Below are 23,948 nucleotides of genomic sequence, written 5' to 3'. Positions count from 1 at the left end.
CATAATCTACTTGTCTCTGTGAACAATATTTCATATTCTTTTAATACTTCTCTTTTCCATTGGCAAAATATTAGCCAGGATTTAAAGTTTGATTTCCACTAGAGATTCATGTTTTGAGATAGAAACTTATGTTCTGGAAGAAGCCCCTTTTCTTGGGGTTACACACTAATGGAGAGTGAGATTGGGGGTTAGAGATATATAAGAGGGGAATACTCAGAAAAGGCTGAGTCTATAGGTTTGAATTTCTGAACTTTGTATAAAAATAGGAGTGTTTCATATACCCTTCTCTGGTAGAGGGTGCAGTATCCGTAACTGTATTTCCACCCAAGGATTTGGGAGGTATAAGGACACAATTTTTCACTTATGAGTTCCCTGGTTTGAATGTTAAGCTTGTCGTCCCTGAGTAACCTGGAAGGGACCAGTGCTCATTCTGATAAAATGGAAACAAACATGCTCTCCTCCTTTTTAATTTCTGCTTTTTGTCTGAAGCTTCCCTCAGGTAGCACAGCTGGCAATAGCAGGGTAGGTCTAAATACAGACCAGGCTCTGCAAACTCTGGTTTTGTTGGAAAAGAGGAAAATAGGCTTTGATTACAAACTACTAGGATGGATGAGGTTGTTTGTGTTTTGGAGAATGGTAGTGATGGGTTTTGCCCTATTCTTTGTACCATACTTTTGTCTTTCAGATGGCAAATGCCCCCCAAGGTCTAGGTATTGGAGGGTTGGTCCCCAGAGAGGCACTGTTGGGAGGTGGAAGAACTTTGAAGAGATGGGGCCTAATGGGAGGTCTTTGGGTCACTGGGATGTGTCCTCAAAGTGAATACTGGGACCCTAGCCTTTTACTGTTCCTCTCTCTGTGCTCCTTAGCTTTCTACAGTGTGCTTCCCCTGTGATATGCTGCCTTAGTCCAAAGCAATGGGGGCTGACTGATCATGGACTGAAACCTCTAAACCTGTGAGCTAAAGAAAACCTTCCCTCTTTATATGCTGATTTTCTCAGGCATTTGTTATAATAATGGAAAACTGACTAACATACATATCAACTTTGGAATTTGGGGAAAATGAGATAATCAGGCAGTAAAGTCTGTATTAATAAGATTTTAGGGGTAGTTTTTTCTTTTTTTAATTTTTACATTATTCAGGCTCTGAACTCTTACTTGGTTGTCCAAAGCTGGAGGGGACAATGCAGCTGTATAATTTGAAAATGGTCTTGCAGTTGACTAGCGACCTTCTTGGCTGATAAAAAAAAAAAAAAAATCCTGGGAATAACCTCTGAATTGTCCCCCAGTACAGCACAGGAGCAGTGACAAGTGCTTGGGAAGGTAGCTGTGGTGTGTGGCTAGGACTGATATTCTGGGTATATCTGTCCTCACCAAGAACATCTGCAAAGTGCACAAGCATTGACCTGGCTGAGAAGTTCAGCAGGCCAAAAGAGACCAGTGTCAGTAGGGAATGGTGTGGAATAAAGGATGCCAGTTCCCCACTTTTTCACTGTTCTTTCAACATCTACTTCCTGGCTCCAGTAGAAGGAGGAGGAGTTGCTAAACTGGTTGGTCAGGTTTCCCCTTGTAGATTGGGCCAAATCTTCTAGAGAGCAGAATCCTCTGCTATCTCTGCCATCTTCTTATTACAAGAAATTAGGGCAGTCAACTAACTCCATTTTTCTCATCATACTCTGTTGTCATAAGTCTGACCCAGAGACTACCTGGCCCCCTCTCTCCACCATATTTCTTCTTCTAGCAGTGACATTCAACTTTTTCGTCTCAATAACCATTTGTGGGAACTTAGACTTAATGGTTGTTGTCTTTGAGTCTAAGTATCATGCTTCCTACACCAAAATATCAAGCACTAGCTTAATTAATTCTTTAATTGAATAAATATTTATTAAGTCCCGCTAAGGATAGATGCTATTAATAAAAAAAAACCCTTTTAAAATAGTATCTAGGTGTTGAAATTATGGATGAGTTTTTGCTTTGATCTTTTCCTCAAATTTTCTGTAGGGAATAAGTAGTTTTATAAATGCATATGCAAACAGAATTCATACATAACAACTACATCAAAGTGAAAGAGATTCTGGATTTATGTGTGAGAAGGTGATGAAAATCCTGGGTAGCCTGTCTTTTAATGTGACTTTCTCTTCACCGTTTTATGGTGGGCATTCTGAGCTCTTGGAATAATCTGGTTGGGAAGAAGGCTATGCATTAAATATCTCAAATTTTCTTCCAGATCTCCTTTCCAGCAGTTGGTTTTAAATATATCTTTACCATTGCTATGGTTTGGATAAATGTCTCTCGAAGGCGTATATGTTAAAGGTGTTGACCCAAGCTTGATGCAGTATTGGAGGTAAGAGAAGCTTTATGAGCTGGGGGCCAAAGGCTGGCATTGTAGCTCAGTGGTAGAGTGCTTTCCTGGCACATATGAGGCACTGGGGTCGATCCTCTGTACCACATAAAAATAAATAAATAAAAGAAAGGTATTTTGTCCATCTACAACTAAATAATAATAATAATAATAATAATAATAATAATGATAAAATAAAGCTGGGGCCTAGTGGGAAGTCTTCTGGTCACTGGGGATGTGCCCCTTTAAGGGGATAGTCTCTTTCACACCTGGCCATGAGGCTTCCTCCCCACCACACTCCCACCACACTATGCCACCACAGACCCAAAGCAATGGGGCTAATCCTTCATGGGCAGAAAGCTCCCAAACTGTGAGCCAAAATAAATCTTTCCTACTTATAAGTTGATTAACTCAGGGATTTGTTTGAATAACAGAAAGCTGACTAACACAATGACTGTATTCTCTGGTCATGGATTTGATAGCACAGTAAGGAATGGGTTTCCCAATCTCACATCCAAATAATTTCCTTTCCAACCATACTAGGGAGGTAAAACCCCAGGAATAACTCCTACTTCAAAGTTATCTCCAGTATATAAGGCAGCACCCTGACCCTCCATAAGACTGGGGTTTTGCACCAAATCTCCATCCTAGCAGTGGGTGCCCTTACTGGCCTACCTTGGTTTTATGGGGACATAATGGGGATGACAAACAGGCTCTGAAGGAAAACTGCCTAGGTTCAAACCCTTGTCCTACCAACTGTGTGTTACCTGTGACTACTGCACCAGCTGTACTAACTTCCTGTAGCTCAGGTCCCTCATCCACAAAGATCAGCTATTTGGGATTTTTATAAAGATTAAATGGGGCAATATGTTTAATGTCCTTAGGGTGATGCTTAAGATATCAGGAAAACAGAGATGTTTAGGTGCTGGAATTACTATTATCATTTTACTCAGGATAACAGCCTTAACCTACACCATAGCTCAGGGTCAGATCTTGTGGCTTATGTACAGATTCCCAGGGATGAGCATGGGTCACCCTCCTGGAATGACCGGAGCCACCTTTGTTCCCATCTGCTACGTCTGTCTGTCTAATTGGACACTGTGGTGATCAGCTTGCCATGCCCTTCAGACACTGCCTTACCCACCTGGCTGCAGGTCCAGACACAGCATCTTAGGTAGGTCAGTGTCCTCTGTCTGCCCCACATACACGCCTACCAAATTTGGCCTCTTGCTGCCCTCACCTACCACAGGCCTTCAGAGGAAGCTATCATGTGTACCCATCTTATAAAAATAAAAACAGGCATAATTCTCTCTCCTTATATTGTAGAAACCTTCTATGGGTCAGAGATAAGGAGGACCTCAGCAACCTTGGCTAAACATTGTGTAAAGGAGATTTATTTTGTGTATAGAGTGCTTTGAGAGGGATGGAGAGAATTTCTTTCTTTCTTTTTTTTTTGAGAGTTCTAAGTTTATCATGTTTGCATAGATTAAAATCACTCCTATGTTTTTCCAATTTCTTATTATTTCCCTTCGTGTTAAGAAAAGGGCACTGTAGAGTGGTTAGCAGAAGCACATTTCTTCCCACCTCTTCATCTCTATCCTACACCTTCCAGCTGCTCCACCCATATTTCCAGGCATCCCCTCCCTAGTTGGTTAAGTGCTTCTGGAAAAGGCTTGACTCCCCAGCCATTTTCTAGATCATGATCCTTTCTGACTCTTCATGGGCCTCAACCCATCATGCTGTTTCAGGGATTTGTTTTAGTAATGGAAAGCTGACTAACACAATGACTGTTATTCTCTGGTCATGGATTTGAAAGCACAGTGAGGTCCCTCCTAGGTTCTTCCATGGTGCTACTAACCACAAATAGCTAAACCCAGGCTCTTGCCTATAGAATCTGCACATCCAATAAGTACTTGTGTGAATCCCCTGCAGTTTTCAATAGGCCACATTTTGAGAAACACTACTTTATGCTCTCCCTAAACAAAGTACTTCAGTTCAAACATCACTTGTTCCTTTCCCATCTCTTTCTAAGCCAGGTCCTTCTCATGAGCACCCAAGGCCATTTACCTGACTACTGCATTCTTCCCCAGAGACACTTTAACCTCAATTTGACATCTTAATTTGAATTAAGATGTCTTTTTTAGACTAGGATCATGAGCTATATAACCAGGCCAATGCTCCTTCTACGACTTTACTCTTCCCTCACACACATATCCAGCTCCTCACCAAACCATGTTAAGATACCACCTAAGCCTCTTTCTAATTCATCCTCTTCCATTTTTTCTCATTTACTGGGCTCCTTATTTCTCACCTGTTTTTATGCCATAGTTCCTGTTGGTCTTAGGCTTACAGGGTTAGGACACTTCAGTGCACTTTCCACATTGCTGCCAAGATAAAATGTCTAGAATGCAAGGTTAATCAGGATGTTTCTTCATAGAGCACATTTCATGAGCTTTCTGTGCTCTGTAGGCCCATATCTACACTGCCTAGAACCTCTGGGCCACAGGATCCTTCCCCAGAATTTTTCTTTTCTTTTTTAAAATTTTAAAAAATCCTTTTTATTAAAGAAGTTTTTGCAACAATAAATAAAGGATGCCATCTCCTTCAAAAGTTAAGGCATCAGTTCCTTGGTACTGGATTTGAAACTTCATTGAAAACAAATGGCACTTGGTTTTATTTTCTTTCCTAACTTGGATGCCTTCTATATTATTTTTAATAGATTTTTATATACCACATGTAACATTTTATATACCACATGTAACATTTACTTACAATATATTACAGATACAATTCTCAGGAAAGTTATATAATTATTCCTACACAATGAAGTAGCTGTTTCTGAATAATTTAAGAGAACATGTATTGTATTGCTGCATAGTTTAAGGTGTTAGAGTTGGTTCTCTTGCATTCCCTGTCCTGACTTTGGATCAAATCTTCTTGCTGTGATGGAGGCTCACAACTACTACTGAAAAGAGATTCTTTCTTTCTTTCTTTTTAATATTTTTTTAGTTGACAATGGATCTTTATTTATGTATATGCAGTGCTGAGAATCAAACCTGTGCCTCACACATGCTAGGCAAGTGCTCTACCACTGAGCTACCACCCCAGCTCAAGAGATTATTTCTTTTTTTTTTTTTAAGTATTTTTTTTCTTACCTACCTCAGACTCACCACATCACTACTCTCCACCTCAGTGCCTTTCCAGTACTTTCCATTGCTACCTGGCCCCCCAAAGCTAGTCCTTCCTTTCCACTGGTCAAATTCACCCAAAATTCATGGATGGTGATCAATCTTTGCACCAGAGCCAAGTACAGAAAGAAGTTGTGCCTGTCTCTCCTTGCTATAGTTTGATTCTTGAATATCCTCCACAGGAGGATGTGTTGAAGACTTGGTCCCCATGGTGGTATTATTAGGAGTCTCCATAACCCTTTAAGAGAAGGTGCCTGTGGGAGGTCCTGAGGTCACTAACAGTATGACCTTGAAGAGGGGCTTGGCCCCTTCCTTTCTTCCCTTTTGGTTCCTGGCTCATGTTGCAAACAGTTTTGCTCCACCACATGCTCCCCACCACTGCCATCCTGTTATGGTGTGCTGCCTTACCACAGGCCCAAAGGAATGGGGCCAATGGATCATGGACTAGAACCTCCAAAACTGTTAGCCAACTTTTCTTTTTATAAGTTACTTATCTCAGATATTTCTCTTTTTTTAATATATATATTTTTTGGTGGTTGATAGACCTTTATTTTATTCATTTATTTCTATGCGGTGCTGAGAATTGAACCCAGTGCCTCACACATGCTAGGCCAGCGCTGTACCATTGAGCCACAACACCAACCTTCAGATTTTTCTTTACAGAGATAGAAAGTTGGCTAACATATCCCTGGTGGAATTCAAGAGCCTTGGTGAGCAGGAATGAAACTCTCATTTCCTGATCTGAAACTGTGATTCCCTACAGTTCCTAGGAGGCTTCCAGCCCTATCAGATTAAGAGGCATGGCAACTCAAGGTTAATCTAGGAAAGTCTAAGCATGGGTGAACAGGATCTTGACCACTTATTTGTGTTAAGAGTTTTCGTCTTGTTGGGAGAATCTGAGATATTTTGATAAGAAGCCAGAATTACCTTTTGTATTGTTGTGAATCTAAATTGAATCATTTGGTTATATCTTTCTGTAATAATGGTCAGTCACTCTTTGTTATTTAATCTCAGAGACTGAGACTCCCATGGACTGAAGGTTGACTTTAATGCTCCCCAGATGTATTGGAGTACTTGACATGATAAGAAGGGATTGCTTGAAACAGTTTGGCTTCTCACATTGAACGGTTTCAGGATAACCCTGCCATGTCCCCTTATTCCTGTATTCTGTCTTCCCACCTGGACCTCTGACCTCCATTGTCACAGCCCCACTGTCTCATTTCCCCTGATCAGTTAGAAACACTGTGCTCTTAGTTTTGCCTCTGGCCGGCTAGGTTCAAAGCCAAAGGATGACCAGCTAGTGACCAGAGGCCTTCTCAGCTCTCTTCCTGCCTTCTGTCACATGCTGCAAACTATAGCTGTGATTACTGTGGTTAGTAAAGGCAGATACATTTTCTTTAAGTTACATGGTACAAATAGTACCATTTTAATCACATTATCCTAAAACTAAAAGCAAAACAAAAACAAAGTAACAATGGTAATCTATGTCACATTAAATCTAAGCACCTTGATCTTTCACATAATTCTCAGCTGAATGCCAGATGGTCACAGCTCCCTGCATCCTTCACAGTTTGGAAGTGTCTCCTCTGCCCAGTTCTGCTTAGGTCTCTGCCTATCAGTGCCATGCCCTTTAATCTTTCTCTTTTGTGAAGACCTAGTCCAAAAAGCTATCTCTAAGCAATTCTAATTTTAATTACTTTTATATTCTTTGTATACTCCATTAGCACACAAAATGTATAATATGATATCACATGATATGTAATAATATCAAAGGGACAAAATTATTAGTGTATGAATATTTCTATCCTTTTCACTCTGGTCTGCTAACGAGTGAATGATTATGGATTTTATAGCTTAGATTCGTTCCCCTATCACCCCAGGAGGCTTTTCCCTAGCAAGATTATTTCTTTTATGTTTTCTAAAGCAAAATTTGAAGGAAATGAGAAGAAAGACAACATGAGTGTAGTTATGATCAGAGGTAGACTTCTGGAGAAGATTAGGTGGGAAGGACACCAGGGAAATCATGTGGTGAAAGGTCACTGATCAAAAAGAAAATTTAAGAGTATTACTGTGAACCATGAATACTTTTCTCAAAATTTAAGGAACACAAGTAAGAATATAAGCAATACTGGAATTCCTTTATGATTGTTATGCAATGCAACTTTAACCATGATTTCACTTTAGCATGGTTTCCATAGAGTTATATAATTAAAAATAAGATATATGTATACACACACACATATAGCTGTTGTCTTGCAAATATTTATAAGGAATAAAAAAAAAACAAGGAGAGAAATGAATTACAGTAGATGGGGTAGAGAGAGAAGATGGGAGGGGAGGAGAGGGGGGATAGTAGAGGATAGGAAAGGTAGTAGAATACAACAGTTACTAATATGGCATTATGTAAAAGTGTGGATGTGTAACCGATGTGATTCTGCAATCTGTATTTGGGGTAAAAATGGGAGTTCATAACCCACTTGAATCTAATGTATGAAATATGGTATGTCAAGAGTTTTGTAATGTTTTGAACAACCAGTAAAAAAAATAAAATAAAAATAAAAAAAGAAAAAAAAGATATATGTATACACACACACACACATATAGCTGTTGTCTTGCAAATATTTATAAGGAGTCATGCGTGTTCCTAATAGAAAGCCTCTGAAACAGTATATTTGTCACAGTTTTATGTTGCACAGGTCAATGCTTAATAGACTTAACCTTCTGAAGGGCTTAGAGTCTATGGACCAAATGATTATTGCACCACAAATTGAGACTTCTTGCTAAAAATAATAAAATATGATTGAAAATGGAAGCCCATAGTACAGTCCTGGTCATATTGACTCAAAAGGTAGAATAGTCCTGGTGAACACCTGCCTAAATTCAAATAAAAGGTTCTAGAAACATGTCACATTGACCATCTGGATTGTGGTCTGACAAATTCCCTGTATCTCATGAGGAGCTGGCTGCCTCTGGTTCCTGCAATGCTAGTCTTTCTTCCTTTCCATGGAGGAGAAATTATGTGTCAGAAATGTTAATGAAAGGAAGTCAGCGAGTTCTTCTGGAGCCCTGCTTTTCCTTCAATGTCCTTGAGTCTCCAAATTTGGCTGCAAAGGATTTCCTCACAGAAAATTCTCAGCATATAGCCATTTAAATCACAGTTGTCACTGAGACATCAAGATGTCTATTTCCAGAGCAGAAATCAAAGCTGACTGTACATTCCTGCCCTGAGCTGTGTTGGAGCAACACGCACAATTCCTAGTCCAAAGCCTTGTAATGACAGCAGTCCAGTTGGTGTTTACTGAGTGCTTTCTGTCCCAGATGCATGCCTGGAGAATCACCCATGCTTTCTCAGGTGGTTTTCATGGAATCACCTCATGGGGAAGTATATTATCTTCATTTTATAGACAAAGAAACCAGAAGCTTAGAGTCTAAGGGACCATGAGCCACAGTGGTCCCTTAGACACCACTTCTCACTTGGAAGCCATCTGCTGAAGCTGAGGATGATGAGGCCAATTTTGTCAGACCCACATGTGTAACTCTTGCCTGGCTATGTTCAGAGAGGTGTCATTGAAAACTTACAGTAGGATCAATAGCTTAGATTTTCTGTTACGTATAATCAGGGACCACTGTTTTTTCTGTTTTTGTTTCAATTTGGAGTGATGCTATCCTTTGAATGTATTCCCCGAAATTTCCAAAACTAAAACTTAATTGACAATATTAAAGTATTAAGAGGTGGGGCCTTGGTGGGGGGTGATGACAAATGAAATTAATCCCTTATAAAAGGGGATGAAGGGGCTGGGGATGTGGCTCAAGCGGTAGCGCGCTCGCCTGGCATGCGTGCGGCCCGGGTTCGATCCTCAGCACCACATACAAACAAAGATGTTGTGCCCGCTGAAAACTAAAAAATAAATATTAAAAAAAATTCTCTCTCACTATCTCTCTCACTCTCTCTTTAAAAAAAAGGGGGATGAAATTGTCTATCCTCTTTGGCCCCTTCTTTGACACAGCAAGGTGTAATCTTTGAAGCAGAGAATTAGTCCTCACCAGATACCGAATCTGCTAGTACCTTGATCTGAACTTCCCAGCCTCCATGAATAGATTTCCATTATTGATAACTTATCCTCTCTAAGATGTTTTGTTACGGTTGCCTGAATAGACTAAGACGGATAATGTAATGGAAAAAGATTGGGAAATGATGTGCTGAAAAAAGTATTCGAGGTATATTCTTCTGACAAATACAGAGAATCTGGTATGAATCTAGATCACTTTTCCACTCTGGAAAGCAAGGGTAGAGATGGGGAAGCAGTTGAATCTGAAAGCCCCTCAGCTTCTTATCAACTGATTTGAGAATTGAGACAGGATCAGTAGACAGGTGGTACTGACCAGGGACAGCACAGGAAGACAAGGCACAGCAGTCACCTGACTCCAGTTTTTTGTTTATACCTGGACAGAGGTGAGAAGGGGGTGCCTAAACAGTGATAAGAACACAAGAGTGGGTGGAGGAAGGAGCATCCCTGACTGGTGTTAGTGAGCAGTTGTTCTAGCCACACGGCTTGGTTCTTCTTACTACAGTTTGATGAGCAGGGGGATACACAGCAGATTTGGGACTGAGATCCAGACTTCTGATAGGAATATGCAGTCACATGGCCTATTGTAACTCCTTCTGAAAGTTTGAGACTGGCCTGCTGTGTCCAACTTCATGTAGTAAAAAATCAACACTGAATTACTATAACAAAACACCACTGTAGGATTTTATCAGGATGGGTAGAGTTAAAATTTCACCGGTTCCTTCCTTTATCGTGTTAAACGCTGCATCTCTCCAGACCTCATATCACATCATTATTACTGTAGACAGATCCCAGGGGCCCTCTAAGGAAAAATCATGCCAGAGAATAGGAAATGATTCTTTTGTCTTTTATCATGTATGTAACTCCTTGGAGAGTACAGAAAATATGTTTTTAGAATACTTCTAATTTGGTGGTACTTTCAAAATCTGATTTAGTCAGACCATTTAAAAAATTGTATAAATCAATAGCAATTACCTGCTTCTAAATTGAATCATAACCCCCAAAGAAATATGCTATTAAAACATTACAGATTCCAGGTCATATGCAATATACTTCCACTCTCATTAAAATAAATAATAAAAGAGAAAAAAAGAATAAAAATAAAAGGAAACTATCATTTTGTTTTATTATTTTAATTTAATCTCCAAGTAGAAACAGTGACCTTTTTTTATACTTCAATATATAAAATCTGGACAATGTTCAATGTTAGCAAAATCATTCTTAATTTTAAGATAGTATAATTTATCAATTAGGTTAATGTGTTTATTGCCATCAGGAGGTTGTAAAGAATCTTATTTTTGGATCATAACAAACACTTCTGTAACTTTCTGGAAAATGGCCTGGATTCTGCATTTTTATTACAGCAAGAGAACCTTTGATGTCTTGATGTGTTAATGAATGATAGCTATTTCAGAACATTTTAAAATCTAATTCTCCCTACTTGTTAATTTGGCCCATTTTCAAGCATACATTTTTGAAAATTATTTTACATAAAAATATAAATTTATACAGTATGTGATATATAATTTTTAATGCATTTAGACTCCTTAGACTCCTTATTCATTGTAATTTTTTAATTTACTTGATATATATGTGTGCCCCTGAGTTAATATTCTAATCATTTTCAAGCTCAATTAAACTTTGTCTTGGTAAATTTTTGCTTTTGACAAATTAAATTTGTCAATTTTTATAACTTGACAACTTCTATTATTAGAATAGAATAACAGTTTCTTAATGTATTGGTCACTCATTTGATATATATACAAAATGTAAATATCCACCCTTTCATTCATTTTCCCCAAACAAGACACTGCTAATTCAGCAGGTGGACTGAGGACAAGAATCTTTTCAAGTTTGCACAAGAACATTTAAAAACGTCACTTTTCTAAAGTGTTCAGTTATTTTGAATATGCCCTTTCTAAGCCATTTGCTTTTTGTTTTGTTTTGTTTTTTAATAGGTTATTGCTCCTTAACCCAGTTTGAATATGCTTTCACTCGGTTATTTTAAAGAGATGGTTTTATTATAACTTCTTAGTACAGATTTTGGACCCTTTTTATATTCTCATCATTATTTTTTTGTTCTTTTTAGTTATACATGACAGTACAGTATATTTTGACTTAGCATGGAGTACATCTGATTCTAATTAGGATCCCAATCTTGTGATTGTGCATGATGTGGAGATTCACATATGTACATAGAAACGTTAAGTCAGATTCATTCCACTGTCTTTCTTATTACTGTCCCTCTGTCCTTCTCTTCATTCCCCTTGTCTAATCCACTGAACTTCTATTCTTCCCATACCCCTCTTTTGTTGTGTGTTCAGATGCACATATCAGAGATGACATCTGACCTTTGTTTTTTTGGGATTGGCTTATTTTGCTTAGCATAATATTTTGCTAGTATAAACAACACCAAGTTTATACACCCAGAAATGTCAGTAGATTAGGAGTCAAAGAACTTGTCTGGCATTACTAACATGTGATCCCCATTCTGTGGAGTTGTGGCAAGAGCCAAAGGTTATGAAAAAAGTGTGGAATATTATCAGCATAGTGGTGCAATGGTTAAGAAGCCTTGAATTACTGGATCAGGAAAAGGTAAAACTTAGGCAGGAAACATGTTGAGAAGATATGGTCTCCCACACATCAAAATTGGAGAAGCCTGAAGTAAAAGTCAGGGGATATGAGCCAAAGCGTCCAGAGTCTAGAGGCTGATGAATATGAAGAACAGTTTTCTTTGGTATTAGAGTGGCCCTCTGGGTTGGTTTGTATGGCTGTTACCCAGTTGTTCTAGAACTCATTACTCACTACTGAAAAGTCTTTTTAAGGATCTCATTTAATCTACTTCTTTGTTTTACATGACAAATTTCTAGGTGGAAGTGAGACCACAAGACAAAGAACAGAGCAGTTGAATTTTGCATCGGCCATGTCTGCTGAGCAAGAATGGTAAAAGTACTCACGTTCTACAAAGTAAGAGCTGGCATCAATCTTCCAGATGATCTGGCCCCGATGAGAACCATTGACTCCACGGTTCTTATAGTCCAGAAAGTTTTCAGACAAGACTTCATCTATATTCACACACACACACACACAAAAAGTAGAGAAGAGACACAAATCAGTCAATAGCTTATTTAGAGGGGGAAAATAAAAAGAAAAAAAGGGTAAAGGATGTGAATGTCATCCCCAGCTCACAGCAGAAAAAAACACCTGGAATCATAGAATCAGAGAGCTAGAAGCATCCTAAGACACCATCAGGACCAACCTCTTTTTAGTGCAGGAATCTTTCCCCCACCCAACATTCCTGGAAATGATCACATAGCTGGTTCTTCAACTTTGCTGGAAATAGAGAAATAATCACAGTTCATTGCACTTTGAATGGCTCGAATATGTATGAAAACACATATGAAAGTCTTCCTCCAAGAGTAAGCAGGTGGCATCACTACACACTATACTACAGAGCAATAGTAACAAAAACAGCATGGTATTGGCACCAAAACAGAGTGATAGACCAGTGGTACAGAATAGAAAACACAGAGACTAACCCACATAATTACAGTTATCTTATATTAGACAAAAGCACCAAAAATGTACATTGGAGAAAAGATAGCCTCTTCAACAAATGGTACTGGGAAAACTGGAAATCCATATGCAACAAAATGAAATTACCCCTATCTCTCACCATGCACAAAACCCAACTCAAATTGGATCAAGGACCTAGGAATTACACTAGAGACCCTGTACCTAATAGAAGAAAAAGTAGGCCTAAATCTTCATCATGTCAGATTAGGCCCTGACTTCCTTAATAAGATTCCTATAGCACAAGAATTAAAATCAAGAATCAATAAATGGCATGGATTCAAACTAAAAGCTTCTTGTCAGCAACAGAAATAATCAGTGAGGTGAAGAGAGCCTACAGAAAGGGAGCAAATTTTTACCACATACACATCAGATAGAGCACTGATCTCTGGGATATATAAAGAACTCAAAAATCTTAACACCAAAACAAAACAAAACAAAATAGACAAACAAACAAACAAAAACCCCCAAACAAATAGTCCAATCAATAAATGGGCTAAGGAACTGGACAGACCTTTCTCAGAACATGATATACAGTCAATCAACAAATTTATGAAAAAATGTTCAACATCTCTGGCAATTAGAGAAATGCAAATCAAAATTATTCTAAGAGTTCATCTCACTCTAGTCAGAATAGCAGCTATTAAGAATACAAACAATAATAAGTATTGATGAGAATGTGGGGGAAAGGCACACTCATACATTGCTGGTAGAACTACAAATTTGTGTAGCCAATATGGAAAGCAGTATGGAGATTCTTTGGAAAACTAGGTAGGTTAAATGACCCAGTTATCCCACTCCTTGGTCTATACCCAAATGACTTAAAAACAGCATTCTATAGGGGTGCAACCACATCAATGTTTATAGCAGCACAATTCACAATAGCTAAACTGTGGAAACAACCTAGGTGCCCTTCAGTAGATGAATGGATAAAGAAACTGTGGTATATACACAACGGAATATTATTCAGCATTAAAAGAAAATAAAATCATGGCATTTTCAGGTAAATGGATGGAGTTGGAGAATATAATGCTAAATGAAGTAAGCCAAATCCCAAAAAACCAAATGCCAAATGGTTTCTCTGATATAAGGATGCTGATTCATAATGGGGATTGGAGGGTGGGGATCATAGGAGGAATAGATGAACTCTAGATAGGGCAAAGGGGAGGGAGGTAAGGGTGGGGGCATGGGAATAGGAAAGGAGGTGGAATGAGATGGGCATCATTACTCTAAGTACATGTATGAAGACATGAATGGTGTGACTCTGTTGTGTAACCAGAGATATGAAAAATTGTTCTCTATACGTGTAGTATGAATTGAAATGCATTCTGCTGTCATATATAACAAATTAGAATATATAAAAAAGAAAGTCTTCTTCAAAAAGATTCTACCAGCTAAATCTCATTTGAGATTGAGGATAAGACATAAAGAAAATGTTTAATCATGCTTTGTATCTCGGTGCCAGTTCTCATTGACCATATCATCTCTTCTCTGACCTGGGCAGCATAATCATCTGGTATAGAGACTCATCCATGAACTTATTTTCCCATGCCTTCCTGAACTCAAGCATTCGTTTATTCATTCAACAGTTAAGATCCAGCTATCTACCAGATTCTGAGGAAGGTGCAGGGCCATGGTATTGGGCAAAACCAATATGGTTATAAATTGAAGCTTACAAACAATTAAGAAGACACTTTTAAACAAAAAGCAAAGAAATAAATGTAGTATTGTAACTTGCAATAAGAGATATGAAGAAAGAGAACAGGGTGCTTTGACAAAGTGACAAGGAAGAAGTCCAACAGGGTAGTCAGAGACCACTGAAGGATGAGAAGAGCTGCATGGGTGGAAAATAAAGCTGGGTGTGGGGAGGGCTGAGGTAGGGAAGAACTTACTGCTTGGAGGTACTGGGAGCACCTAATAAGTGATTGTGGGTTTTCATCTACTGCTCTTTCTTTTCTCATCACATTGCAACCTGCTGATGTCTTAAAGCCCATTGCCCAGAGAGAAATGACACATTCTTGGAGTGAACAGGTCCTAAAAGACCAAGTTGACTGTCACCTCCTTGGTTTCAGACCCCACATTCTCAGTGCACATGAAGCTAGGGATATGAATTTTACCTTGATTCTATGGGGCTTTTGTAGTTTTCACTTCACTAGAAAGTAATCAACTGAGCTAGCTGGATCTGAATTTCTGGGAAAACCATGTTTTGAGTGTCCAAATCTGAGACTGAAGACAGTACCAGAGTCAAGGCTCTGCAGAGAGAGAAACAGGTCATGGCTGTCCTTTTTCCTTTTAGGATACCCTGCATTTGGCTGGACTGAGAAAATATGCAATGATAATGTTCAAAAAGGAAAGCTTGAGGATTTTTGTGCCATTTACCAATATTGTCATGTCTAAAGCCTCAGGTTCCTCATCTGCAAAGTGAGGGGTGGGTAGTAAAAACTTCAGCCTTTCAAGGGAGGAGTAAATGACAGAAACTAGCAAATGCACCTGTAATCTACTATGTTGATTGCACATTTTGAGCTGCCCCTTTTTTGCAAAGGTGACTGGGCAGAGGAGCACCATCTCTGCTTCATTAGCAGCAAGAACTGTTTGTATCCTTTGGAGGATCACTTGTTTGCAAAATTTACCTGTCTTTATATTCACAGTGTGTGCTTACAGCCCTGTTTGGGTTACTAAGATGATTGCATAATATGTCTTTTACAGTAATTGCCTCATTTCTGCAAAAAAGCATAATATTTTTCTAGCTCCCTGGGTCTTCAGTACAGATATAATGAGTTTCACACCCAGGTAGAAATTTGCCTCATTATGGCAATTCTCCAAGAGGTGCTATATTCCTAAATTTATCCACTCTGATCACCTGAATATTCACCTTAGTAGATATGGTCAGGTTTTCATAAACAGTAACATTTAGAAGAAGAATGTTCATTCATGTATTAGATAATATGCACTGCATACTTTTTTCCATTCTCAGTATTGCTAAACCCTGGTGATACACAGGTGAATGAGACATGATCTTTGTTCCCAGGAGTTTCTAATATATTTGGTGATTTGTTTAGGAAAACAGGTAATTTCATTGGAATATAGAAACTATAAAAATGGGTTAAGTATCAAGGAATCCGTAGAAGCACAAATGAGAAAAGGAAGGGGGGTAGGTGGGAAGAATTGCAAAAAAACTGATAAAATGGCCAAATAACACATTTTAAAGAGAAAAAGATACACTTTGTTGTACAATTTTTATGCATAACACATTTTAAGGGACTGACACTTTGTCTTGATAAGTATCTGTTTTCCTGGCACAAATAATAACACTGGCAAATGCATGACACATGAAACTAACACATGAAACAAAACAATCTGTATTCTTGATTAGGCCATCTCTGCAAAGAGGTCAACCTCTTCCCTAAAGGTATTTATCATTACCTTAGAAAAGTTTCTAGTCTCTGCTTAGGGAATCCAAGTGTATTAGCGTATTCTGTGCTACAGGAAGGAATTGGAAGAGAGAAGAGAACTGGAATAAGTGCTAAGGGCCAAATCGTGGTCTCCACCACAATGAGGAATGTGGTTCCTGGGTGTCTACCTGGAGGCTCTTTGTCCTATGTTCTTCATCAGGGCAGAAATCTCTTTGTGGGAGCAATATTTACAGCCACCCTTGAGGCAGGAGGTTACATCTATCATTGTTATATGATCTTATTTCATTTTTGTGTCTCAGCTTCTTCACTACAAAATGGAGATAATCTTAGCACCCACCTTAACATTTTTGCTGTATTAAATGAACTATTATAGGCAGCAGTCTCAGAATAGTGTCGGCCATCTAATAAGCACTATTTCTATCTAGAGCCTAGGCTAAAAATAGGGCATCCTATTTCAAATCCCCATGATACTTAATGAGCAAAGCCATTAATAATAGCTTACACCAGTACTATTTAAAATTTAGTCATTGTGCACTTTGTACAGAACACAAAAAAGATGTATTAAGTCCCTCAAAATAAGAATACATTTGCTGGATGATGTTTATTCTGGTATGTAACATCCTACCTCCTGCATCTAGTTTATAATAGGGGAAAGATCTTTGTAGGTTATTAAAATTTTAGCCAGAAAGTTCTAATGAAGCTTACCTAAGAAATGAGGAATATATTTTCTCTTGATGTGTCTTAAAAATGATAACTGTAGCTATGCTTTCCACATCCTAATCTGTAATAGAAGAGTGGACAACAAAACACTGCTGCCATTAAGAGCAGAATGGGCAAGTGAGCTCATAATCAATTATAAAGGACACTTGATCCATCCCCCAGGTCTCTTAAGCCCATCAGAAGAAGCACAACATGGCTTTGGTTTCTCAGAGTAACTCATGCCTCCTGATAATCAAATCTTGGAAAAATCTCCAAGGATTCTCCCACTATGACTTTACTAAAATGGTAAGGGGATATGGGGACAATCTACTTGCCTTTCACCTTTCTAAGCCCATGATGTAGAAGTGCTGTTATCATGTACTAGGAAGGGAATCTAAAATGGCAGCACAGGTCCTACAAATCATTGTCCCTTTCTCTTTTTATGAGGCTTTTCCTTTATATTGTTTCTTTCTTTATTTTTTTTTAAATTTTTTATTGTTGGTTGTTCAAAACATTACAAATTTCTTGATATATCATATTTCACACTTTGATTCAAGTGGGTTATGAACTCCCATTTTTACCCCATATACAGATTGTTTCTTTAAAACAAATATTCATTTTCTCTCTTGACTGAGAAATACAGCTTCAGCTCTTCTATATCCTAATAGGGTGTCTGATGTAAAGGGAAACTTCAGTTCTTGAAGAATTGGTGTCCACGAAGAAGAATTCTAAAAAAATTAAACAAGGAGGAGAAGGAGGTGAAGTACAAGGAGGAGGAGGAAGAAGAAGGAGAAGGAACATTCTAGAAGACTCTATGTGCAGGTACCTAGCTAGAAAGACAATTTTAACTTTTGTTCTTATATTTTAAGGCCCTGAGCAATAAATGTTTCTTATGGGTAAGGGCTGAGTTCCTGTGTTTGTAATTTCTCATAACTCCTTGTGTATGATTTCCCAAACTGGAACAATCTAGTGAGAAATAAAAGTGTTGTTTTGCTCAAGAAAATGCAGGGAATGCTGGATTAAACAAAATAAAGTGAGTCACTCTACTCCAGGCTTCTCAAACCTTTATTATACATTGTGAATCTCTAAAAGTGGGGCAAGGTGGGCAGAGACTTCCATCTTTATTTAACCATGGAATTCCCCCCATGGAGTACTGACCAATGTAGAAGACACGGTCCATGAGTTCTACTTGTGTGTCCATCACTGCCCCTATTCCACTGTACTGTACAAATTCTAGGGAAAATGGACTAGGAAGTTAAATCTAATTGAGAAAACTTTTCAGAAAATCACGAGACCAGAAGACAAAATGTACAGGAAAAGATAAGGAATATAGACAATAAAGGAAAGTCCCCATGTCTGAAAAATGAAAGTTTTGAAGACCAAAGGAATATGGAACCATACCGGCAGAAAAACTAGTCTGTTACAAGAAGAGATATCGCTAAGAAATCAATTGAAAGTAGCTATGCTTTCCACATCCTAATCTGTAATAGAAGAGTGGATAACAAAATACTGCTTTGATATTGTCATGTCTACAGCCACATTCGTCATTGTGGTGGAGACCATGATTTGGCCCTTAGCACTTATTCCAATACTCTTCTCACCTCCAGTGCCTTCTTATAGCACAGAATATGCTAATATACTTGGATTCCTAAGCAGAGACTAGAAACTTCTAAGGTAGTGATAAATACCTTTAGGGGAACAAATATGAGCCTGACTTAGAGTTTCTCAACCTGGGTACTGTGGCTATCTTTGGCTAGATAACTATTTGTTATTATCAGACTATTCTATGCTATATACCAGATTTAGTGGCATCCCTGGACTCCCCCCCAGTTGATGTCAGTAGCACCTTCAACAATCCAACAACCTTAAATGGCTTAAGACTTTACCAAGTGTTTCCTGAGGGGCAAAATCACCTCAGCTGAGAACCACTGGTTGATAACTGAATGCAATCACTGTAAGAATAATAAGAGAGGCATAACTTGTAAATCAACAGATCATTCCAATAAAAGGCAAGAAATACATCCTCATGTACATGAAACCAAAGGAAATTACATTAAATAAAGAATATGAAGAAAGGGGGCAAAAAGAAGTCCTAATATAATAGTAAGTACAATAAGTGTAAATGTACTATCCTAACCAATTAAAAATCTGAGACTCACAGATCAGAATAAAAACACACACACAAAGAGTCACACTTAAAGACAGAGAAGGATTGACAATATAGGAAGGAAAAACAGAAAACAAGTATGAAGTAGAAGAAAACTGAGATACTAGCAATCTCAGCATTTAGAAAACAGAATTCAAGGCAAAGAGTATTATAAGGGAGCCCAGTGAGTTGAAATAATAAGCTATAATAAATCAGAGTAAAAAGGTCTAAATATCATGAACATTCGTATACCCAAGAAACAGCATCAGCATCTACAAAATATATAATTTATAGATGTGAAAGTAGATGCTATGGTTTAAACATGGTTTTTCTCCTTCAGAACTCATGTTGGAGCTTAATCTGCATTGTGAAATATTAAGAACTAGACACTTAATCTGAGCATGGTTTTTAGAGGTAGGGTCTTTTAGAGGTGATTAGGGCTAGTCAAGGTCATGAGGGGGAACTTCCATGATGAAATACTGGTGCTTTTACAAGAAGAGAGAGAGAGAGACAGAGACTGGAGAAAACACACTGCAAAAGTTTGGATCTTGAATATCCCCCAATGGACCATGTAATGAAGGCTTAGTCCCCAGTTTGGTACTACTGGAAGGTTGTGGACTGTAAGAGGTGGAGCCTAGTTGGCGATCATTCAGCCACTGGGGGTGTGCCCTTCAAGTGAAAAGCGGGCCCATAGTCCCTTCCTCTTCTCTTATTTCCACTTTCTGGCTATGAGGGAGCAGTTTTGTTCCACTATATGCTCCCCATCATTGTGTGCTGTCTCACCATAGGCCCCAAAACAATAGGGTCAAACAAAGGATTGTAATCATGAGCCCCAATAAATCTTCTCTTTAAAAGTTGGTCATCTCAGGTATTTTGTTACAGCAATAGAAAGTTGACTCACACATACAAGCATACACCTGTCTGTGTGCACACAAGTACTCCCTATCTCTTGCCATGTGATGCCCTGTGCTGCCTCAGGACTCCACCAGATTTGGCCCTTTGATCTTGGACCAGAACTATGAGCCAAAAGAAATCTTCTTTCCTTTATAACTTACCCAGTCTCTGTTACTGTTTTATTAGTAATAGAAAAGAGACTAATATAGAGGACAAAGATTAAAAGTTTTTGCTAGATTTTAACACACTTCATTAAAAAATGAGAGAATAAGGAAACAAAATTGTGCAAGACCCTGGGCTCCATCCCCAGCACCAAAAAATAATAGAACAAGATCAGACAACATAGACACCCATATATAAATATTATTATAAATGTGTACATCTATCTATCTATCTATCTACATCTATCTATCTACATCTGTCTATCTATCTATCTATCTATCTATCTATCTATCTATCTATCTATCTATATACACACAGAGAGAGAAAGAAAGAGAGAGATTGAGAAGGAGAGAGGTGATCCTTACTTTGTACAGGTTCCTTTTAACTGAAATCTGTGTACATCAGAGTTACACCCTTTGTAGGTCCTTTGGTAACTCTTACCCTTGTAACCTCATTTGTTATGGAGCTGTACCAACTGGGGTCACAGTTTCAGTATGCATAAGGTTCAGTTAACACAATGCCATATACATACACAGGAGTACACACACACAAATATACATCAAGAAAGTAGAGGTCACAGAAGCAGCCTCAAAAAATTCCAAAGAATCAATTTGAAAAATACTATAGTCTCTAATATCACACAGGTAGAGAAATCCAGAAGATTTGAAAGAGAGTGTACATTCCCAGGCATAGTCTATCAGCAACCTTCAATGATGCAATTTTGAAGAATTTTAAATTTTAATTTTTATTATTTCTTGATAGGTAGAATTTTGAATGCATAAATGTATTCTACTTTCATTATGTTTTAAATTAATGAAAAAACTATAGCATGGAATTAGGGTAGCATGGTATAATAATGAATGTGTTTATTAAAAGTATGATTAATAAGAAAGGTATTTTTGCAGATTATGAACATATTATACCTACTTTACCTATTCAATTATATTTTCCTAATTTTAATTGTATATTTATTTCATATTTAAGCATGATATCTTTACCCTCTTATGACAGAAGAAAATTATGTTTGTTTGGAGAGTACTAGAGGTCACAAAATGCTGAAGGCATTACTTGGCCTTACTTGGACATTTTGATGGCCCACTGATGTGGAATGGCCCATACCTGATGTTGCACCAGAATGCCAACATGCTCCCATTGTTAGTGTAAGTTCTGCTGCCAGGGACGCAGCTGTGTGGCCATAGGAGCCATTCAATTGGCAGCTCCTCATTTGGAAATGACAGATTAAATGAAATTACCATCCCTAAATTTCTGGATCTGTACCCATGACTTGAGCTTTGGCGAGGCACCGCAAATCTGGAAGATAAATTGCTAAAGACTTACAAATTATAAACTTTTAAGATTCACAGATAATTTGGATGGGAAAATCATTTTTGAAGTGTTCTGCTACTGAAAGTGTTGGCATTCTGCATTAAATAACTTCACAGTTATGTATGTGTAGCTACTATGAGAATAACAAACTGTCAGAGTAAGATTCCAAGATGATGAGTTGTGGTTACTTTTGGCTCAGTCAAAATGTCATGTTAACACCAGATCTTATTCATTCACAGAGTTTCGTGATACTTGATGTGGCTGACAGCCCTTTCCTTTTCGCAGTATCCTCACAGCACAAGAGTGTCCTGTGTGGTGTGAGCTCCTAGTGGTCCTTCCTTTTCACCCTCTTCCATCTTCTTTTAGAGTTTCTTCTCTGCCTCTCCCTACCCCCTTTCTCTGACAGGGACTTTCTAGTGCTTTTTCCACAAACAATCCACAAGGTAGCTTATCTACTCCCAGGCTAATCTAAAGCTGTAACAGGAATCTATGATTGAGCTGCAGAACCATTCGTTTATTCGCTGTGGATGATGGAAACTCATTTGTTCCATAAACAGTAAATTCCACACTGAGCTCATTACCTTCTCCCCAAACATGATCCTTTTCCAGTTGTTCCCTAACTTGAGGAATGGTGTCAATACTCATCAGCTGTAGGAAGGTACCTTTGTAAATAGTTGGTTCAAACTCTGCGTGTGTGTGTGTATGTGTGTGTATACTCACACACAAAAACCTAATTGCTTCAGCTGTTAAACAAGTGACATTCCAAATTAAAATGAGGGTGGGTGGGAGGGGGAACTTTGACAAAATTAAAGTTTGCAGGCCAGTCTAAAGGGGGCAACAATATTTAACCAGGCTGATTAGAGCCCCATGATATTACAAGCTGAGTCTGCCAAATTGGGGTGTTTGTGAAAGACACTAGAAAGCTGGTGAAATTTCTACATTTTTAAATGTGAATAATTAATCAAATTTAAAACAAAACCATGTAGACTAAACAAAATATGCTTGGTGGGCTGTGAGTTTACAATGTCTTTCCTAGAATGATCTGTCTGCTTTCATTTAAGAACTAATTTTTAAAAACATTATATTTTTACTGTTTGGAAGTCCTATTTATCTAGTTAACTACTATTTGTGTAACAATTTCAAAAGTTATGTTTCTTCATCTTTACATTAATACGTTTATTGTAAATACACTAACCAAGCTGATGGCAGAAACTTTAAGAGGACCAAATATATTTTCCTGAGAGATAAGATTCCCTTAATTTTACCATAATAATGGCCCAGGTTGTAAGCTACTCATAACAATCCATTACTTCCTTTGCTATTGGATGATGTTATATCTGGAGTTGTGCACCTGAGTATGTAAATGATGTACTATGCCAACTGAATGCAGAAGGCCTGGCCTCTATTGACCTGGTGTTGGATCTATTGATTCTTGTGTCCCCCCCTCAAAAAAATTTACACATTGGCTTGTGTATAATCATATCAATTTCTACCACACCCGCTTTCTTTCTCATAAAGAAAATACATTTTTCATGTAATTTATTTTCGTAATTTCAAATTTGCAAGATTTTATTTCAAAACTAATTAATGAGACTGGTGACACTTTTATAAAGTAGTTGCTTCAATGTCCAATTTATTTGTAAAATTTAGTTTGTCTGTACAGACTTGAGAAAACTCACATTAAAAAAATCTTTTCATGAACTTTCAATTCTGGAACATTGACAATTTTGAGTATAAAACTTTACCTAAGGTAAATCAAGTCAACTTTCTGCAGCACCATGACTGTGTATACAATCCCAGCATGTCTTCTGAATACAAAGCAGTAGGAATTTTGAAGGTCATGATGAAATGATTGTGTTAGGAAGAAAAGTACAATTACCTGCACTTAGATGTGTGTGCACTGGTGGGGTAATGGTGTTACTATGGTCTTATGAACACATGGCTTTTGATATTCATTTATTTACAACTTGAAGAGAAATTTCAAGTGGCAATGATATTTGTTTTTAACCATGACACATCCAGCTATGTCATGATTTTCTTTCATTGAATAGAGATGGCAACAGTGCCTTATCATACAGTCTGCAGAAAAACAAGGCAATGCCCTGATGGTCTCCAGTGTGGCAGACTCTGATGTTTAACTCA

The 23,948-nt window shown here is 38.0% G+C and overlaps 1 protein-coding gene across 7 annotated transcripts in view; it reads right to left on the bottom strand.

The window, feature by feature from the left end:
• Positions 1-23,948, bottom strand: part of Hecw1 (HECT, C2 and WW domain containing E3 ubiquitin protein ligase 1) — a 417,595-nt gene that overhangs the window by 213,441 nt on the left and 180,206 nt on the right. For all 7 annotated transcript variants that reach the window (XM_058576839.1, XM_058576837.1, XM_058576840.1 and 4 more), the window contains one exon: positions 12,551-12,658. In XM_058576839.1, the coding sequence (XP_058432822.1) occupies positions 12,551-12,658 (108 nt within the window). The remainder of the gene's footprint in view (positions 1-12,550; positions 12,659-23,948) is intronic.

Source organism: Marmota monax, unplaced genomic scaffold (genome assembly GCF_021218885.2).
Source record: "Marmota monax isolate L192 unplaced genomic scaffold, Marmota_monax_Labrador192_F-V1.1 WCK01_AAM20220418_F8-fsc00109, whole genome shotgun sequence".
Lineage (NCBI taxonomy): Eukaryota > Metazoa > Chordata > Mammalia > Rodentia > Sciuridae > Marmota > Marmota monax.
This window is presented reverse-complemented; position numbering and strand designations above follow the sequence as displayed.